Source organism: Penicillium canariense (assembly GCF_028826845.1).
Source record: "Penicillium canariense strain IBT 26290 chromosome Unknown utg000002l_segment0_segment0, whole genome shotgun sequence".
Taxonomy (NCBI): domain Eukaryota; kingdom Fungi; phylum Ascomycota; class Eurotiomycetes; order Eurotiales; family Aspergillaceae; genus Penicillium; species Penicillium canariense.
Window position 1 is genome coordinate 543722 of NW_026622729.1, and position 20331 is coordinate 564052.

Below are 20331 nucleotides of genomic sequence, written 5' to 3' on the forward strand. Positions count from 1 at the left end.
CCCCGCACCGAACACCAGATTGCCAGTCTAGCCACCAATTGCTCGACTGCTCGACTAGGCGACTGCTGCTTTATCATATTTTGTTCGGCTCCTCATCCTTGTCAGTCTTTGCTCTCCCAGGCTGTCCGCACGATGTCACTGTCCCCATGCGATTCGCCTGAATTCGCGAGTGGTCAAATCCCGCTCGGTAACCTTAATGTGCCCGCTTCAGCAGCCATCCCCTTTTTCCAGACGTGACAAGTTCGAGAACCCTGTACCAAACCAAACTCTCGACCTCCCATTCCCCGAGTTTTTCTCGTTCGGAAACTCTGTGCGGGCTCAATGGGTCTCGAACCAAGAGACTTTGTCATCCTCTGTCCCGTCGAGCACAAGGCCTGTTTGTCCACCGAAGTTCCGGGGATCCCAGGACCCTGGGCGTGTTTGGCCTCGGCGCGGGAGGAGATGGTTCTTGCGGGACTTGGGCTTTGATCCGCCCCCCACCGATCCCGAGGCGCTTCCATGCCCATCGTCTATATCACTCTCCGAGGAATCAGGATCAGCTCGGCTCTCGTGGGGGTCGGGAATCGGGATGAGGGGCCGAAGCCGTGAGCGGAATACTGGGTGCACTTGATGCTTCTGGGCCAGGCCACGCATGATCTGATGAACCTCGACCTGGAGGATTGATCGCACTCGCGAGATCGATCGTTTCCGGGTCTGGACGCTTTGGGTGGTGCGTCCCGATTGGTGACGGCCAGGGCCCAATACCCTGGTGCCTTTGATCCAACTATCGGCATACTTCGGGTTGTAGAACTGCTCTTGGATATGGACTTCGTCGGGAGTGATGCGTACGACGGGACCTGCCGACTGTGTCAGTACAGTGTCTGCGGTATAGCCGGACAGGGTGCGGTACCATAGAGCCGATGCAATCGGTGGATCTCGTCATCGAACGAACCACCCGGCCAAGCAGTGCAAAGGATCTCGTAGAGTCCTGTTAGAGCGGCCAGCCGAGGCCCTGGGAATCTGCTCAATGGGTGGATATGGAGACGATAGACTGTGGTGACGAGGCCATAGGCCAGGACACTGCCCAATAAAAAGCAAGCGATCATGTTGATTCTCGCCTTTCCCAGCTGGTGGCAGGGATGGGTGCGACGTCAATATGGCGGGCACGAGAGTCACGGCAATCTAGAACCCCAACGCTGCGACAGAACAGAGGCCATATAAGTAGAAAACCTCAGCGGTGGCTCTATTCGAATCTTGTCAATGATCTCCACGCCGGCTCTCGTATCTCAACCTGCGCTCTGATTTCAGTTCGATGGGTGTGGTGATACTGCATGCCGCTGGGATGGAAAGCGTGCACGAGTTGCGGGATTGGGGACTCTGCATTCGCCTCAGAGGGCTATCTTTTCTTCCATCAAGAACACGGACCAGCTGCTTGCAAAATGGTCGCACACTGCCATGCACCAAATCGCCAACCCACATCCAGGATCGTCCGTGTGGTGGGTTCCCATTGGCTAGCTGACTCTCCATACCGCCTCTCCGCTTCTCCGCCTCTCGCGAGAAGCCCGCAGATCTAGCCTCGCTTTCATTGGGCTCATTGGGCAGACCTGGTGTGGATTGGGTCCCCCGATGCAATTGAGATCCCCGCTATGGACGGATGGGCGACGCCCGAGATCGCAATTGTAGACCGCTTTTTGGTTCGTCTTTTCCGACCGACGCTATGTGATCTATCACCTTTCGCGAGACTTCGATGCACCGTGCAAAGAGCTATTAGACGTCATGCTGCAAGTGTTAGGTTTAACTCGCTCCGGCTCATAGCTCTAAGCAGCCTGTTTATTGCGTTGAAGACTTACCTGTTTCAACAGAGACAAGATATTGACTCGTTTGAGCGCGCTTGGGGTTCACGAGCCTCTCAACCGAATTAAAAAGGAACATCAGCTCATACACATAACTTATTGGATCATGACCTCGCCGGGATGCGACGGAGTTACCCCCGTTACGAGGCGGAGTTGGGTCTGAGGTGCTCGTGGAAGCAGATCCGCGGACCGAACCCCACCGTTCAAAAGGTTATAGATTCGGCAGTCGTGACCAGCCCAGATGGGTTGTCTTTCCCATTCTTATTCGATGAAGGGCCACATTTTTGGGCCTGCATGAACTATCATGACCGGCATACGTTGTCAAAAGAAGAGACTTTGATTTGCTCTCCAAGACAGTCATCTCTGAACAGATATTTTAGCTTGGGTTCACCTGCACTTTGACTGGTCACCAACTATAATGGCGTTCCCCTTATCCCTACCACTGACGCATATCTTGTCCTTGGTGTCTAGGTGTACATGGAAGGGGTCGGACGGTGGTAGCTGCACCTCCATAGTGGGGTGGGGGTCGGAGTCTGTGCGGCCATAGGATCTTGCGCAGCTGTGGACAGCGCCGGGGCCCTGGTGGAAGTCTGGAGTCGCAGTCGTTGGCGTAAGCATAACGAAATTGGCGTCGTAGTCGATGGGTATGTGGTGGAGGGTGTCCCATGAAGCGGGGTGGGCGTAGCCGCCCTCGCAACACCTCACCAGATAGCCTAAGGTTGGAACTGCCAAACATGGTGGTAGGAGCGGGGGTTTGGCTGGAGGAACAAAGCATAGTTATGGTGGTCTTGAGCGGTGCCACGGCGATTGTGAAGAAACGCCTGTTGTCATATGTAATATCGAGACGGTTGGGAGAAGCAGCGTTCAAGAAATCGGAACATGAGCCTCAATATTCATATCGTATTGACAGATTATAATATCTGATCTCCTGGTCAATTGGCCTAAGGTAAGATAAGGTGGGAAAGGCCCCTGGGATAGTAGTCCTCCTGGTCAAAATCCCCCCAAGGCGGCTAACCACCGCTGCGTACGGCGACGATTGCCCAACCCAGGTAACGGGGAAAGGCACTACAGTAATGAAATAGCAGCCGAGATGTAGAATAACAGTGAGGTTGCAGAAATCCTAATGGTGTATGGGCCAGCCACCAAGTCAGGGGGTGCAGATTCGGTAACACTTCATAAACAAGAGTCCATGAACATATATTAACGTATAGGTATTAATTATGCGTCTCCGCAGCAACATCGTATATTTTCCACCTTCCAGTGAGTGAATCAAACACCCGAATCCTCCTGTTCAATGCCATATGCAGAGTCATATGCTGTCCAAGCCACGCAGTTCTGGTTCAGCGTTTGATAATCAATTAAATCTTTGATCTCATCAGAACGCTCAACAAACTGCAAAGCAAAGCCTTCTGAGGTATGCCATCCAATATGACAGTGCATCAGCCATGCACCAGGGTTATCCGTCTCGAATGCAATGAGCAGATACCCGGCGCTCTCAAGCATGGCGGTATCTCTCCGAGGAGGATTTGTGGACGATACCGTGGTGCCATCCCAGGGGTTTGACCCTTGTGCAAGGATAAAGAAATCGTGCCCATGCAAATGGATTGGATGAGCGATTGGCATTGAGGTGTTGATGAGCAGGTAGACCCACTCATTGGCATTCGGCAGCTCAATTATGCCGCTGGAGTCGGAGAAAGTGGTGGCGTTATTATAAATCTGAAGCAATGTAGGATCCTGCCATGCGACCTCCATAGTGGTACTGTTCAAATACCAACGGAAGAGATTGTTTGCATTGGTGCTTACAGCCACATCCTCCACGGAGCTCCAGTCTGCGGGAGAAACTGATTTTGAAACGATGGGAACTAGGTTGCTCATATCTTCATCAACACAGCCATCTTGGAATTCGTAGGGACTTGTCTCAGGCGTGCCTATCCTCGTATCATAGTGGAAGATGCCCTTGATGTTATCGACGCTGTCATTTTCGGAACACTGGGTCTGTGGTACAGCACGCATCCAGAAGTTTCTTGCCACCAAGGCCTGGTTGGCGGTGACTATGACGTCGTATCGCTGGCCTAGCAGTGTATAATTAGACTAGGTGCATGAACTTTCGATGGATGATGACTCACCCATTCCAATGTTGATGAAATTAGTTGTGTAGGGCTCGATCGGCACAAGATCCATGGAAATGACTGTCAGTGTATGGTTGTCAATCATAAACTTCCAATGGGTGTCAATTGCCGCATTGATGATCCGGAGTCGATAGGACTCGCCTTGATTGGCTCGCATCGTAAAACGAGAGCCACCAGTGGTGCCATTGTATACGTTGGTTCCATTGATCAATCCGTTATTCAGGGTTGGCGGGCCTTGCGTTTGAGCGTAAGTATATAGCTCGTCCGCTGTTTGATGAGACCAGTCATTGAGGAACAGAACGCCCTTGTCAACATCGTAATTGGAGCTCGCAGGCCCATCAATAATGATGCCGCCAAATACTCCCTCCCAGGCTTGAAGGCCGATGTGAGAGTGATACCAGGAGGTGCCGTATTGAACCGCGCGTACGGCGGCCGATAGCGGCCACTGGGAAAGTGCACAATTTGGGCATATTCTAGACCGCCCTAGGGACCGCTCTGTAACGCAGGAATCGTTCTTTACACTGTCTTTCCCATACAAAAATAGATTCTCCACTTTCTACTTTACCCCATATTGACCGCTATTTCTCACCACTAATCCCAGGTGGTAAGCTGAAGCTATTCATACCATACAATCTGCTAACTCTCAATATCGCTAGGCGTTGAATACCCTCGCTATTACCCTGCTGTGGCTGTCGCTGTAGCCGTCGCTGAATACCCTCGCTGTTGCCCTGCTGTGGCCGTCGCTGAATACCCTCGCTGTTGCCCTGCTGTGGCCGTTACTGAATACCCTCGCTGTTGCCCTGCTGTGGCCGTCGCTGAATACCCTCGCTGTCGCTGTCGCTGTAGCCGTCGCTGAATACCCTCGCTGTTGCCCTGCTGTGGCCGTCGCTGAATACCCTCGCTGTCGCTGTCGCTGTGGCCGTCGCTGAATACCCTCGCTGTTGCCCTGCTGTGGCCGTCGCTGAATACCCTCGCAGTTGCCATCGTTATGCGCTACTCTATAATGACGCCTCCTATCCCTCTTAATACGTATAGGCAGGAGATCGAGGATCTCGTCTAACTTGGGCGCTCTGCTGAAGCTATTCGTATTACCCTGCTTAATAACTATAGTATTAGCGTCATAAAGCGCACAATCAATAACCGCCTATAATTATAGAATATCTACCTAGCGAACCCCCGTCGAACGGCTAAGACAACCGAAGCTATAGATAAGCTTATTCATGAGCTTCTTCTCCTCTCTCTAAGCACTCAAGAGATTCTCTAAGTACTAAAGAGACAGGATATACCTATATCCGAACGCTCTCTTCGTAGAGCTCGCAAGCGGCTTAGAATAAAGCTTCGGGTCGACGATCCTAAGGAACGTAAGCGGCAGAAAGCTGAGATCGAGGCTATTCTAATTATAGAGGATCATATTAGAGATATTAAAGGCTATAGCCGGCGGCTATAATACTATTTCTTTCGTAGCCAAGGTCTTTCCTATCCCCGGTAAGTCAAGGTCTTTCCTATCCTTAATAAGAAGGTCTTTCCTATCCTCGATGAGTAGACACGAAGCTAATACCAATCTTTCTCTAGAGATAGAATCTAGGAGGTCTACCAAATAATCAACCCTAAAGCTATTAAACGTCGTCGATCAGACCTCTAACGCCGGAGAGGAGCTTACACTTACCCTAGGCCTAACTAGATATAGTATGTTAATAGTTATATAAAGCTAGAACCTTTTAGATTCGAGATATATACTGCTATTGATAGATACTCTCGACTTATTATATAGATATATATAGGAATCTCTACTCGGACAGCAGTAAGTATGCTTCGTTAGTATCTCGACTGCGTAGCTTCGAAGGGCTTTCTACCACGTATTATATGCGCTAATCTAGGCACAGAAATAATGATGCTTAGTGATACGTATCTAGCCCTTCGCTAGTTAGCGTTAGATAATAAAGATCTTCGGCAAAAAGACTGCTTCTTCTACGGCCGAAGCACTAAGAATCAACGGATTAAATCCTAGTAGGGACAGCTCGTAGGGTCAAGCGCCTTCCTCTTCTACGAATATTTCTATATACTATAACGCGATAGGATCTTCTTAAAGCAGTGTCTTCTAGAGCAGATATCGCTTCTTACTATCTATATACCTATCCTCCGAGCTCGTATATACTTATATACGAATACGTAGAATATTCATCTAATTCGGCGACAGTCTCGCTGGCTAAATACTATCCTAGGGAAGCTAGTTATGAACTACTACTATGCCGACGTTTAAGATCATTAGTAATCCTTTAACTAAGAGCTCCTTCGAAGACTACAGTAAGACGTAGAAGAATAGGATCCTTTAGAATATCTCCTACTAACGACCTTAGTATAGTACCGCTTACAGCTTTAGCAGATTAGGCAGTAACTTATAGGCGTTAGCTTTAACCCTGAAGATCTACTACTTTAGCTCTATAGGGAAAGAGACTAGCTATACCGAGCGGTGTATAAAGTACTTCGGCTTCGTGCATTATACTACTACGAATCTAGTAAGGAGCCTATCCTAGGCGTCTGTATAAAGCCGTATAGTATATATTCATAGTCGCTAACAGCCGAGATAGCTAAGACAGCTAAGATAGCTAAGATATAGTTCAAAATTAAATTTACGTCTTATATTAAGCTTAAAGGCCTCGAGTAGCTTATTAAAGGCCCCGATTAATCTCGAATCTTACTTCGAAATAGCATCTCTATAATCCTCCCTATAGGACGCTATAGCTACTGCTATCCTAGCTATATTATCTTCTTTAACGGTAATAGCAGCTTCCTTAATAGTAGTAACTCTAACGCCTACACTATTAACACCGATACCTTTAACACTAGTAGCTACAGCTTTACTAGTAACTATAGCTTCACTAGTAACTACAGCACCAGCGTAGCTAAACACACGCTTTTCCTCTCTTTCTAGCATAGTAAGCGTAGCTAGGAGCTTATATCTACGTTAACGAGAAAGATACCCTCTACTACTACTACTACCGCCGCCGCCGCCGCCGCCGCTACTATAAGAGATTTATATCTCTACGTCCTTCTATCTCTAGGAGAGCCTAAAGGAGATAGAGCGGCTACAGAGTAAGTACCACTACCACTAGAAGGAGCTGGCTAACCTATATTTCATCTATTAGTATCGGTTTCTTATATTTCCCCCTCCTCCGAGACCATCGTCGATATCCTATCCTTCGCGAGAGACCTCGTCTTAAAGCTCGATCGGAACGTACTCTAGCAATTAGGATACTAAACGAGGCTACGAGATCAGTTCCTTCTAGCCGAGGATATCATATATTAAGGTAGAGGGAAAGGGCCGTTGATCGCACACTTTCTCTCTAAGTAGAATCTCTTCCTGTTTAGAAGCCTTAGTGAACTTTACTAGCGCTTCCGGATAGAGAAAGGAAAATATTAGATATACGTTATGATCCTACGGTCCTCCGAACAGATAGCGCTATAACAAGAGGAGGAGGATAAGCTATTTATAGAGCGGCTCTTTGACTACGATACGGATTAGGGTGCTACTTCTGTAGTAGCAGCAGAGGATACTACTATAATAGTAGTAGTAGAGGATGCTGCTCCTATAGTAGTAGTAGAGGGTACTGTATCTCTTACAGTATCTTCCTTATCGAGGAAGCGAGCAGCTTCTCTATCACGACGAAGCCAGCGGCTTAGGCGGCGGCGGCGATGGTAGACGAATATAGACCAAGATACACTATAAAAATAGTTTCAATATCATTATTATAGCGACAGTGAGGTAAATGACCGTTGAGATAGCACCTTACTACCTAATATCAGCGGAAATGGCCAAGATGCACCATAAAAATAGCTTCAGTATAGCGACAGCGAGGTAAATGGCTGTTGAGATAGCACCTCACCACCTGATATCAGCGGAAATGGCCAAGATACACCATAAAAATAGCTTCATTATAGCGACAGCGAGGTAAATGGCCGTTGAGATAGTTGTACATGATTTAATATGGGCGTTGTAATAGTAATTCAGGTATCTAAATCTTTCTGCCGGTCTTAGAATATGCATAATTGTGCACTTTCCCAGTGGCCGCTATCGGCCGCCGTACGCGCGCCACATGTAGGTAACCGTTGACCCGGGGGCAGTGGGACACTGGGTAACAGACACTACACCATCATTTGGATTTGTATAGTTCTGCCGAATTCCATGCCAGTGAATGCTTGTTCCATTCCCCGATTCATCGAGGTGGTTGGTGACATGTACGACCACCTCGTCTCCCCAGTTTGCATAAATGGTGGGCCCGGGATAGGTCCCGTTGACCGCCATTGCTGGACGTGAAAAGCCATCTAGGGCGACGGTAACTTCATCAACGGAGAACCAATATTGACGCGTCACACCCGTGTTGGGAACAACAGTGGTGTAATCGGTGTTGATGTCATATTCACACCACGTTTTCCGGGTGTGGACTGTGTTGCCTATGCATCTTTTGGACTTCCGAGCCTCGAGGTTGGGAATTGAAAAAGCAGCAGTCTCCAATGCAAGCCCCAAGAACAAAAAATATAGTAGTTTCATGTTTAACATTCATCAGAGGTAATGAATATACAGCTTCCTTCCATAGGCCCAGAACTTAAGGCGGAAGGCTGATATAGCTGAAAGACAATTTATGAAGAGACTGTGTTGGATGCGTTGCATATTATCCAAGATAGGCCACTCTAGAGCTATATATGACTTGGGATGATTTTACTAGCAAGGCTCAGGCTGAAATGCTTCTCATTGGGAGACCTGTGGGCATTCACAAGGCCGCCCACGGTGACCCATACTTCCCCGCTAGTCGGGGATGCAGATGATATCGAGAGAGGCTAGCCATCGGGCTACGTAAAATAAGCCACGGGCGTAATGCTTGTCGAGTAATAATGCCAAATAAGCCAACTAATCTTGTCCTGACAAGGTTTACTGGTCACCCACCTATCCAGAGCGCATATATTTTCCGGGGATAATCGATCATGGGGGGTCCATTTCCTCGAGTCTCCAGGTTCAAAAATCGCAAATTCAGGTGACCCTGCCGACAGGATTGCTTCATCTGCATGTCTTAGATCCCAATGGGGTAAAAACCTGTTCCACATATACTAAACGGCATAGTAAGATTCTAGCCCGAGCTGAATCTGGCGTGATGAGAGATTTCCTCCGAGGCTCAATCATCAGGTATTATCCGAGCAGTGTTCGGAGACTTTCACTGGATGATAAGTCCTCGTTAGGGGGTCGGTTAGCCCCTGCGCTGCGTGGCGTCTGCAATGCAAGTTGTTGTTGCTTCCTTAGCCGCCTGACTGTGTACCAAGAGGCCACAAAACGAGGGGTCAGTGCCTCCGAGGCCAATGAATGAGCATTGGTCTGCATGAAAAAGGCACCGGGTGGACCTGGAGTATGTAAGGCACGTGAGCTTGTCTTTCCATTCGGAAATTCTAGCATCAATATGGGAAAACGCCCAGGGGACAGGGGGAGGCGGACGCGTAGGTCTTACGAATCGTGAGATTTTGAAAGGGCTCTGGGGTTAAGTGAGGAATATAATCTAAAGTGTGACACCACCAAGTCCAGGCATATTCTTCTAGGTCCTCGCTATTTCTGCGAAAGTGCTTGCCGTTCTTTCGCTCTCTCTTCCCATATATCTCTTTCTGACCAAAGTCCAAACCGAATACCTCAATGTCCATTAGAATCTGTTTTTTTTTTTGAGAACGAGAATGTTTCACTCATGTTCAACCATTTTTCTTCCTGTCTACGCGCTTACCAGCTCCATTTGCTCGGCTTCGCCGCTGAATGCTCGTGGTACCGATAGTCAATTTCACATCTATGCTTTTGGAGAAAATATCAGCGGCTTGCAGGTCTTCTATGCGGATGGTATCAGCACTCTTCCTACTACCCATTTTTCTCGGACCATGGTCTGAATCTGCTCTCTGCATCTACAGGAATAGCAAAAATCGGCGACCCAATGCAGTGTAACGCAGCCGAAGTGGTCCCGATCTACTGTAAGTCGTCCCCGCCTTGATACGGGCAGAAGGCATGGCTGGCTTGGTGCTCGTAGGTAACAAAAACTCCTTCCACTCTAGTTACGGTCTCCAGCTTAGCGCAATACACATGGCTTGCACATGCGGACTCGAGCGATGCCACCTGGTCAACCAAAACGCTCTATATGGCGAGCGGAGGGTCGGGTGAATTTGGGTTTGCCTCGTCCGACTCATCGACGGACAAACTTACCAATGTGTGGTGGACCTACGGTCGTTATGTCATGGCTGAAGTCAGCGATGCAAATTTCTTTGCTGAGCCTATTGCCGGCGTCGCTGGCTGGTATACACTATCATGGGGTGTTTCTGCCTCGACAGGAACAGACAAGACTCTGGTGACACTGAGGACCGTCGCGCCTTCAACTGATTCGGTTCTGGCCTAATGAACCCTCCAACCCGGGGGAGGCTAGGAAGCTTAAGATTGCAGGAACATGCTCTGCTCAGGCCAGTGAATACGAGTGGGGGCAGGGCTTGTTTACTGGATGGCTTGTTAGGACAGATTAGGGCAGTGGATAAAAACATCCGTAATGTTGACCAAGACAGAAACAAGGATGGTGGTAGCTACAGTATTCGGAAGATGATGTATCAGAAACACACATTGGATTACCCAAGTGCCAAAGTGCTTCGGTACAAAAGTGGACCATGGTACGTAATGTACATCAGTGGGCTAGTTCTTCGGACCATGTACGGAGCGCTATCGAAGTGGCTTGTGCGAGAAACCTGACCGAATCCCGGCTCGCTCATGCATGGAGGTGGACCGAGCAATCGGTCAGATCGCAACTGACCGATCGTGAACCATCGGCGACTAGCCACGTCAATCTGCCGGCCCATGTTTGCATCGGTGCAAGTAGGGGGGAAAGCTAGCGAGGCTCGGGCTTGTCTCCATTCCCCACCATCATCCCCGTACCTTCCCCCCCCGACCACGCCGGCACTTCGAGTCCCGCATAAGATAGCTCTTAGCAAGCTTATCAATGTTCTCGGCTGGACTTGCCGATGAACTGCCTAGCGCTCTTTACCCGAATCAAGGTTCGCTCCATGGTGATCAGTTTTGTGGTTTGAGCTCGCAAGCCTTTGTTCTTTTCCGGGGCGCCGCTACTAAGCCTAAATCGCCCGCATTCACCAACGAACGCGCCTGAGTTCGTGATGAGCAGGCTCGCGTGAGGAACCCACCCCACTGAAGCGATACCGAGGTTAAGTACGCGGCATATGGAGAAAGGCGGAAGGAAATAGTCCAAGTATCAGTCCATTTCAGCCCTGTCCATTGGCTGGCAGCTTTCCCTGTCATCATGATATGGCAGCTATCTCGGGCCTGGGCCTAATAGATGCGTGTATGGTGCTGCCGTTCCTACCAACCACCATTCAGCTGGGACGCCTTGCCAAGTCAGATTGTTCAGCTGTCTCCGACACAAGAATCGCACTAACTCGTGAAGAGTAGCTAGTTGCATGAGACAGCGCAGAGTATGCGCAAAACAGGAAGCAATCTACATTTCCTTTCTCTCTACGGAGGACACGTCACGTCTCGGAAAGGCGAGGAATTATCTCAGAAGAAACACCTATTTTTCACAGCGGAGACCGACTGGGATTGGGATTCTTGGGCGTTGCAAGATATGTGCAATTTGGATGTGCGATACAATTAGTGCTGACGCACACCCGTGGGACGTCAAGACTCGACGCGCAGTCACAATACGTTGTCGTGAAGCGGGCCGAATGTCCACCGCCAGCACCATGCTGCGATTCACTATCACAGAGCCGGCCAAATGGCTTGATATGTTTGCTCGAGATTGTCCATGTCGGCTAAGCTGTATTGTTTTCCGAGAAACCAACCTCTCGGAAGTGGTAGTGTGAATGTAACACTCTTATAAACTGACTGCAGCAATAATAGTCAATCATCAAGGTCCTGATAGGCCACAGGGTGGCATCTGATTCGTGGTCAACCCGCCCCGTTTGACTTCTTGGACTATCTTAACACGCGTCAATGCAGTCACGTATTTCGGTCCTGACGTAACAAGAAGCGATCAATTTCCAATTTATGAGCCAACTGCGCAGCGATTAGGCATGCAGGATCCTGTCTTGGTCGTTAGCTTCGGCACCTCTTCCACTTCTAGTTCGACATTTGGGCTTGGGGCTTAATGTTCGACATCTTGTCTAGTTTTGTGTCGATTGTGCTGAGAGCTGGCTTAGCTACGCCTTCTGTTCTAGTCTGACAAAAACGTTACTTGATCTTGCATTTAAATGAGTTCAATCTCTTCTGTATACAATCCTTTCTGGTCAATAAATTCTCCTTGCATGATTCCGTGAACATAAGCAATGTCAATTTTATTGAAATGATTCTCATTGTCTGTCTTTCGCAACACAACTGGGGTTGGCATTCCAGCGATAAGCCACACCTCATCGCCTTTTCGTACTTTCTTAGTGCCTTTGCCTAGAAGACCTTCCCGAGTACGAAAGAGTACTGGGCGACTGATATTTGACAGTTCTGTCATCATATTGCGGAATTTTTGACGTGCAAGAGTCACATCCCTCTGTGGTGTACGCACATTGGGAAAGTTCACAAGTATAGTGAGGCCTGGAAAGCAATCCATCTCGCTGTGGGCTAACGTTTCGATCGGCCCCCGAAGATCCATCAGAATACGGAAGTATGTGCCAAGGTCATTTCCTGCCAGAGTAAGAAGACACTCGCCCACCCAAAGTCCAAATAGGGGGCGGCATCTTTCCAGAGCCGCTGTCGTTCTCAAGTCCGCCTTGATTATGCCAGACGCGAGAGTAAGCCATAATGCCTGGCTTCGTGGTTGACCATCGAAATACACTGGTTTAAAGGCGCAAAGAAACCTGAGTATATCTGGGAGCGTTCTAGCAATCCAGTTGCCCTCGTACATGCCATTGTAAATAACAACCGTATCTTCAATAACGTCAATCTTTTGTGCATTGAGTACGAGCCCATCAGGTCGTCGCATGACCACAGGCGAGGGAGAAAGCCCTTTGGCTGCATCATTTGAAAGTTTGAATGCAAAGTCTCCATGAGCGAGATTTAGCCCATTGGAATAGTTCGGAACCCAAGAGGGGAGCTCCAGTTGGAACTTTGCATACCCTCGTACCTGAGGATCGTGATTCTGGCACAACAGTAATCGTGGATCTTCCGACACGAGGAGTCTTGTGAATTGGGTATATAATTCGGCAGTTGAAAGGCGATAGCTCACGTCCAAGCTCTGAAGAGGACTTGCATCCGAGATGCTTCTCTTGATCATTCCGAGAATGCCATAAACCATGTCTTTTGGGTCCGTCGCAGTGGAGCTAGATGAATATAGTAATATGTTGAGGAGATTTCCAGGCGACCTCTCCTCCACGCCCTTCTTCAAATTAAGTATGTCCATCATCCTACTACCAGGAAGATCTATAATCTCGCGTGCTCGGGAGGCTGGAAAGCGCAGGCCGAGAGATGCAGCTTTGGTAAGTTTGTCGATACTGACTTCAAATTTACCACAGAGTAGCGAAAATTGGACAGCAAGACAAAACTCTAGCAGAACCCACGTCCTCGAGAACCATGTGCGCTGCAACATCAGCTTCAATGCATTCCAGTGATCATCTGAATCCGCGAGTGGTCCTAAAATCTCGCCCAATGGCGGAGGACTGTCTATTCGCGCGTCCACTAATGGGAAGTCTTTCTGTTCGATAACGGCCATGAACTCCAATGCTAACTGGGTGGTCTGTTCTGCCCTGCCAAGCCATATAACTACAGATTTTGCGTGCATGTATATGTCTCCCATCATTTGAACTTGTGCTGCGCGCTCATTCAGGTTATCTTGATCGATGCAGACAGCGTCTATCCAGATAAATTCTCCAAGAAGGTGGCGATGAAATCGTCGTACGTCTCTGAGGAAATCAGAAAGGTTTTGGGTGACAGGGATGATGCCATTTTCGCAGAATATCTGTTTGCATGCTTCTGCAATGACACCCCGCTCCGTCGCCTCCTTGCCTGGACTTCCGCAAGAATAGGATAGTGCTATGTAATTTGCCTGGAGATCCAGCTCGATTTCTGTTAGGGAGCAGCAAGGCACGCCACCAAGCTCCTGGTCAAGGATCTTCAACAGACGAATTGCCTTCGGGTTGCGAAGGGATGGCCATTGGTAACGAGCGAAGGTGTCTGAGGCCATGACGGTGGCAATGGGAAAAGGGAGGAAAGAAGATATGAGGGGGTAGCGGAAGGGCAAGAAGGGCAGCTCCAGGCAACAATCACATGTGACAGAGCATGACCATACAATATTAATACAGAGGCTATTTTTTACGCTGTTATTTACAGCTGTATTGTAATACAGCCAAGAAAAGGGATCGGGGGCAGAGTAAATGTAGTAGGTATGTGGGTTTGAAAGGAGGGTTTCACAAAGAATCTATGAGTGTGTGGGTGGTGAAACTGATTTCGATCATGCTGTATATATGGATCACATGGGGAGAATCTTGCTGAAACTGTGAGGCAACTGGACCCAAGCTTCATAAAAACGCCCCAAATTCTGGCGCTAGGATATGCCTAAGCTGTAGAAAGCTATAAGCATATTTCTATCTATCATTGTGTTTGGCCCATCCAAATTTCACTCACTACCCCGTCGAAAGCTTCCGTAGAGTTGGTCGCAGAGTAGTATGTCGGCATTGAGAATAATGCCGCCTTATCTTGATTTACGGTCATTGCTAGCTTGGGAGGCAGGAGCAGATCTTGTTGAGTGCGAGAGAAATACTTCCCTTACATCGTTTCTGTGTAAGAAAACCGAAGATGTTAAGTGAGTTTGATACTTATTTAGAGTGGATCCTTCGGTAACTTTTTTGTCGGGGCGTATATTCTGGAATTAAGTGTAGCGTATACGAAGAGGTCGATCAAGCAAGCACCTGTGTCTCCCATGGGGGCCAGGGATGCCGGAGGAATCCGGGCAACCCGGAGAACTTGTTTCCCAAATGATTGTTGGCCTCGGGATTTTGGAAATAATAATCTTGTTATTGGGTTGCTGGCCACAAGTACAATTTTTGAGTATATGAAAGTCATTGTTGTCTCAGCTATTCAGACAATTTTCATCCAAACAGATGTATTCACTGGAGACCCCGGCAAAGCCAAGCAGTAAAAGACGTACCACATCCAAGCTTAGCCATGTAACAATGAGGGAAACAGATCAACCATGATTCAAAATTGGGTAATTGGCATAATCTAATCCACTCTGGCTCTTCGGTCATCTATCCCTCTTCGGTCATCTATCCGCCCCCGCGGATTTTCTATAATCAAGTATCTCAAATCGATGTTCGCAAATGACATACGACATGATCACAACAAGTATTCCTACCGCACAATAGTGCATTATTATGAAAAGACCCCATTGGACACCTTTCAATAAGGTCATAGTGGACGCCAAACTCGAAGAGGCAATTGAAGGTTGAACTCACTCCCAACCTAGGCAACACTTTTACAGGATATGCGACCCAGGAATCAACAAATTCACCAATCAATATAGATTATCATTAGAGCTATCCTTCCGATAAGTTATTCAAGTTCCAGTCACATTGGCCAAACAGGTTATTAAGATTTTTTCTCGTCGACTCCATCGGCCTCAGCTTGTACAGTATTCTGCGTGGCATTCTGGCCTTTCAACAAGCTCAGTGCACCTGGGCCCGTAAAGTTCTTCCGGCCAGTAGTAAACCAAGTGACGATACTGATAAGACCAATGACACCAATAGCAGCGCTAGTGTAGTTCATCGACTCTTTGTTGACAGGGTATGTACTTGGGAAGTTGAATGTGATAGAAGCAAAAAGAAGGAATAGGAGCCCAATGAAATTGAGCGCGATGGATACCGGGGTGGAAAATGAGTAGGGGCCTTCAAGCTTGGTCACATGGCCGGAGAAGTATCCAATCAGGCGGCTGAGAAGTGCCATAGCGTAGGATAAAACTGATAATGTTGTTAGTAGTTTACCAGTCACTAAGGTTTGGAATCGCTTACAGAAGCCTTCGGTGGATATAGATATAACAGTCTCAAAGCCCGTTATGGTGCCAAACTCGATAGCATCAAGGGCCAGTTGGACAGCCAGAGTGAGAAGAACAGCATTCACTGGTACCTGGCTCTTGCTTTCGACCTTGCTGAAGACTTTCGAAAAGGGCAGTCCATTGTCACGAGCGAAGGCATAGACAGAACGAGATCCTTCAGCAAGAATGTTGATACCTGCAACAAGGCAAATTATCGTAATCATGCTAGACAGAATACATGTGGCGGCCTTGCTGCCGGTTGAGTCGTAGATAATCTGGATGACGGGGACCCCAGTACTGCTGAGAGCAGTCTCCGTGATATCTCCAATGCAGAAGCAAAGAGTAAGAAGGAAGCCAAAGCCAGTGACCGCACCCATAACTACGGCCATAACGATCGCCTTGGGCGCCTCTTTAGAAGCTGACTTCATCTCTTCAGTCATGTGTGCGGGGGCATCGTAGCAGCACATTCCAAAGCATGCTTGCAATATGCCGATGATAGCAGCCATTCCAGTGCCCCAGCCGGTTGCGTTCTGGAAATCTTGGAAAACAAACGAGGCTGGTTGCTTATGATCGTTCATCGCGAGGAGGGTGACGGTCACGATGACAAAAGAAGCGACGTTGAAAATCAACATGAATTTGGAGATTCGGTGAAGGAGGTGAGAGCCCCAGAGGTTGAGTGCAGCCGAAAGGATGGCCACAAGGTAGGCGACTAGCACCGTCTGCCATCTTTCGATAGTATATTCCGGATACACCAGGTTCGCCATTCCCAAGATAAAATTAGCGGCAATTGAGTTGTTCGTGGCACCCATCCCGAGAAGACCTTGATGTTTCTTTGTTAGCTCGTGCGTTCTGTACCGATGCAGGTTGAAGGCATACCGATAAGCATGAACCAGCCGGTCGCGTATGATAAACCTCGCGCAAATCTTGGAGGCGTGAGAGCAGCAACCCATGAGTACTGTCCTCCGGCAACAGGGTACATCGAGCACATTTCTGCCATGGGGATCGCGACAGCCAACGTAAGGAGGCTGACGCCCAGGAAACTGAAAACCATCACTGGTGGTCCACCCGCGGTCACCCCAACAATAAATACGCCACTCAGAGCCGTCCATCTAATAGGATATATTAGATTCGTATTTTTCTCTGATTCATAAGGTAGAAGCCCTCACGATGTCACAATGCTGAAGCTGAACCCAATCATAGACAGCAACCCAAAAGAACGCTTAAGCTCTAGTTTAAACGAAAGGTCAGCACAAAACAAACTATGACTCAGCGGGGAATCTCTGTGTCCTTTGCTGCTCTCACCTTGCTCGTAGCCCAGATCTTCAAGGCGAACATCCTCACTAGTAGTGCCTTCAAACACTTGCGAGTTCGCGTTTTCTTTTGACATGGCTGCTGCTGAGGCCGTTCTGCACCAGATATGGCAAGAGAATCAGGACCGAGCGGGCAAGATGGGCAAAACGTATGTTTAAAAGATTGGGGCCACCAAAAATTCTCTGCTCTTCCCCATGCTATCTTAGAGACCGCATGGAGTGACCAAATGACCATTTTCAACCCTGTAGGATTGATATTGATAAGATAGATAAGCCTCCCCTAGTGTCCTGATTGAGAAGGTCGGCGCGATGCCGGTGGAGCCTGGTCTGCCGGTCCCGGACTGACAGTGAGATTTCTCGGGTATTATGCGGGGGGGCTAGACAACGCCTTTGAGATCGGCTCTCGCCGCCGATAAGGAGGACCGGGTCCGCAGAGCCTGTCATTTGCCCATTTCAAAGAGACCCAGAGCCTGGTATCAAGCCCCTGGGAATTCTGTCGCGGGAATTGTGTAATGAGATAGCCGGGGGGGGCGTGCTCGTCTCCTAATGTTGCCCTTGATTTAGCTTTCGGCTAGTCCAGGAATAATCTCTCCTACAGAGAGCTTAGCCAAGAGCGCACGGTACACCGAGTAAGCCTATTTTCTAGTCGGCATATTTCCAAAGTATCCTGGATAAGCATTTTAGAGATGGCGGCACAGCAACCTCCAATCGGATGGCCAGCAGACTTGCGCCGAGAATAGGGGATAGGCATTTCCATATTTGGTATCAGGGCTTAGGGCTCCGGATGACGGATGTTCCTGGGCCAGTGGGGGTGTAAGTTTGCCTGGTACCAGGAACCGTACTGTTGGCTGGAGTTGTATGCAGCAAGTTTGCCGGGTCGGGATGCAGTCGACAAGCAAATAACCTTCACTCCTTGTCAAAGCGGTGCATTAGTCTAATATCAAACACCCGTGTTCTGACATAATGCTCTTGCATCATTCAATTTACCCCATTTCTCGCAAAGAACATATAAACATCTGGTAATCAGCTTTCTAGTACCAGCTGTAACTGCATTACACCCCGGTATCTACGCAAGCTGGTGGTTCGATTTGTTCTGCTTGGACTGCCCTCCCCGGAATTACAGCGGCCGAGGCCCCTCTAAACGATGAGTGAGGAAGCACCTCCCAGCGGAGAGCGGATAGAGCATATCCCGTCTCTATAAGAAAAAAATAAATACTTAAAGGCTCAAGAAGGGCCTCAGTGCTTAGTCGAGCAACCATTACTCTTCCAAAATATCCCTTCTATACATTTCAACACCAATCCTCCATGTCGGAGCAGATCCTCGCTGGAAAAACGTGCCTCGTCACCGGCGGAGCTGGTGGCCTGGGCAAGGCTATCGCGACTCATTTTCTCGGCGCTGGCGCCAACGTCGTTATTTGCGATATCAACGAGGAACGTCTGCAGCAAGCCTCCGCAGAGCTGTCATCAAAGGGCCCCCTGCGAGCTATCAAGTCCGATCTCACGAACACCAGTGAGGCGCAATGTCTGTTCGACGAGCTGATCCGGGAGTTTGGTAAAATTGATGTGCTGGTGAACAACGCCGGGATCATGGACCATTTCGCTCCTGTTGGTGACCTGGACATCGAGCAATGGGATCAAGTGATGGCGCTGAACCTCACCGCACCTATGATCTTGAGCAAATTGGCTGTTCGTAACATGTTGGAGCAGCCGAAGCCTGATGGCCGGATTATCAACATCGTCTCTGTCGCTGGCCGTGCTGGATGGGCCGCCGGTACGTGGATACCTTCACCCCGCTAGCGGTATTGAGTAATATCTGACTTGAAGGTTACTAGGTGCCGCCTATACCGCCAGCAAGCATGGGCTGGTGGGTTTGACCAAGAATACCGCCGCTTTCTACGGCAGCAGGGGTATTCGCTGCAACGCTCTGATGATGGGCGCCATGAATACCAACATTGCCGATGTGTTCCAGACCGGCATGCACATGGAAGGTTATCAGAAGATGAATGCCATTTATGAGTCTGTGGGCACTCAAACCTGCGACCTGGACGAGGTTGCTGGGTTCTGCGTCAACTTGACCTACGGCAAGGGTGCCAGTATCATCAACGGTGCATGTATTGCCCTTGATAATGGGTGGACTTGCACGGTTAGCTAGATAATTATCTTGTTGTATTATCGCATTGCACTATAGTTTGGTTAACTTAACGCTTCGACTGAAGCGGATTCGCCTGTGGCGGCTCCGTCTCCCACCTCTCCACTCCCTCCGGAATCTCCACGATTGCATGTTGAGTCCACACATGGACAGCCGTCTTCATCATCTCCTTATCCAGATCCACGAGACAGCCACCCTTCACATTCGTAGTCGCCGTCGGGCCAGGTTTCTCACCCGGTGCCGCCATGGAATCCTGGAACCGGTGCAAGAGGCGGGCACCGCAGTTCTTGCAGAATAGACATTCCATTACTCGGCCTTTGAGAGTATGGCGTGTATAAATCCCCACCAGGTCGGACACTGACTCGGGGAGCTCAAAGTAGGGAAAGATGGCGGTGATGCCGTGTGCTGAGGAACTCTGGTGTTGACATTCCGTGCAATGGCAGGCGTACAGCGCCAGCGGCTTGTCGGTCGGGGTAGTGAATTGAATCTTGGAGCACTGACAGCGTGCTTTCATCCCCATTGTGGCGGTTGTGGGTACAGTGGTTCTGCGCTCGGTCGGTGTTGCAGCGTGGAGGGCTGACGATGCTGACGAGGGGTAGACGGTGGGTTAAATACGAGCTTCGTAAAGAGGCTACTGTAGTCGGGCTCGGGTAAACATCAGGACGTACTGTAAATCGTATGAAATACTAGCTAATCTCACCAAATATGACACAGCAAATAGTTAAAGATATCGGCGTCTGTTATGATGATCGTAGTCTAATGCAACAACCCCGCAGTATTCGCAATAGCAACCACCCTTGTGACCACTCCCACATCGCAGAGCGCTTCTCGCATGCCTGGTCAAATTCAGATCGGGGATTGGCGATCGATTCCACCCAGGTA

General features: G+C 48.9%; 7 protein-coding genes across 7 annotated transcripts; 2 read left to right on the plus strand and 5 right to left on the minus strand.

The window, feature by feature from the left end:
* Positions 1-318: 318 nt before the first annotated feature.
* N7482_003393 (uncharacterized protein) lies at positions 319-1085 on the minus strand (the record flags this gene model as incomplete). The annotated part of the gene is made up of 2 exons (XM_056685518.1): positions 319-836; positions 890-1085. 2 exons carry the CDS (start codon positions 1083-1085, stop codon positions 319-321), a joined length of 714 nt encoding a protein of 237 aa, XP_056544260.1.
* Positions 1086-3101: 2016 nt separating this feature from the next.
* Positions 3102-8510, minus strand: N7482_003394 (multicopper oxidase; the record flags this gene model as incomplete). The annotated part of the gene is made up of 3 exons (XM_056685519.1): positions 3102-3904; positions 3959-4321; positions 8111-8510. The coding sequence occupies 3 exons, from the start codon at positions 8508-8510 to the stop codon at positions 3102-3104; spliced, it is 1566 nt and encodes a 521-aa protein (XP_056544261.1).
* Positions 8511-9921: 1411 nt separating this feature from the next.
* N7482_003395 (uncharacterized protein) lies at positions 9922-10377 on the plus strand (the record flags this gene model as incomplete). The annotated part of the gene is made up of 2 exons (XM_056685520.1): positions 9922-9958; positions 10040-10377. 2 exons carry the CDS (start codon positions 9922-9924, stop codon positions 10375-10377), a joined length of 375 nt encoding a protein of 124 aa, XP_056544262.1.
* A 1845-nt stretch (positions 10378-12222) lies between these two features.
* Positions 12223-14145, minus strand: N7482_003396 (HET domain-containing protein; the record flags this gene model as incomplete). The annotated part of the gene is made up of 1 exon (XM_056685521.1): positions 12223-14145. One exon carries the CDS (start codon positions 14143-14145, stop codon positions 12223-12225), a length of 1923 nt encoding a protein of 640 aa, XP_056544263.1.
* Positions 14146-15548: 1403 nt separating this feature from the next.
* N7482_003397 (putative GABA permease) lies at positions 15549-17377 on the minus strand (the record flags this gene model as incomplete). The annotated part of the gene is made up of 5 exons (XM_056685522.1): positions 15549-15916; positions 15968-16810; positions 16867-17099; positions 17157-17217; positions 17293-17377. 5 exons carry the CDS (start codon positions 17375-17377, stop codon positions 15549-15551), a joined length of 1590 nt encoding a protein of 529 aa, XP_056544264.1.
* Positions 17378-18605: 1228 nt separating this feature from the next.
* Positions 18606-19452, plus strand: N7482_003398 (SDR family NAD(P)-dependent oxidoreductase; the record flags this gene model as incomplete). Its single annotated transcript, XM_056685523.1, has 2 exons — positions 18606-19071; positions 19133-19452. 2 exons carry the CDS (start codon positions 18606-18608, stop codon positions 19450-19452), a joined length of 786 nt encoding a protein of 261 aa, XP_056544265.1.
* A 46-nt stretch (positions 19453-19498) lies between these two features.
* N7482_003399 (GFA family protein) lies at positions 19499-19969 on the minus strand (the record flags this gene model as incomplete). Its single annotated transcript, XM_056685524.1, has 1 exon — positions 19499-19969. The coding sequence occupies one exon, from the start codon at positions 19967-19969 to the stop codon at positions 19499-19501; it is 471 nt and encodes a 156-aa protein (XP_056544266.1).
* Positions 19970-20331: the final 362 nt, after the last annotated feature.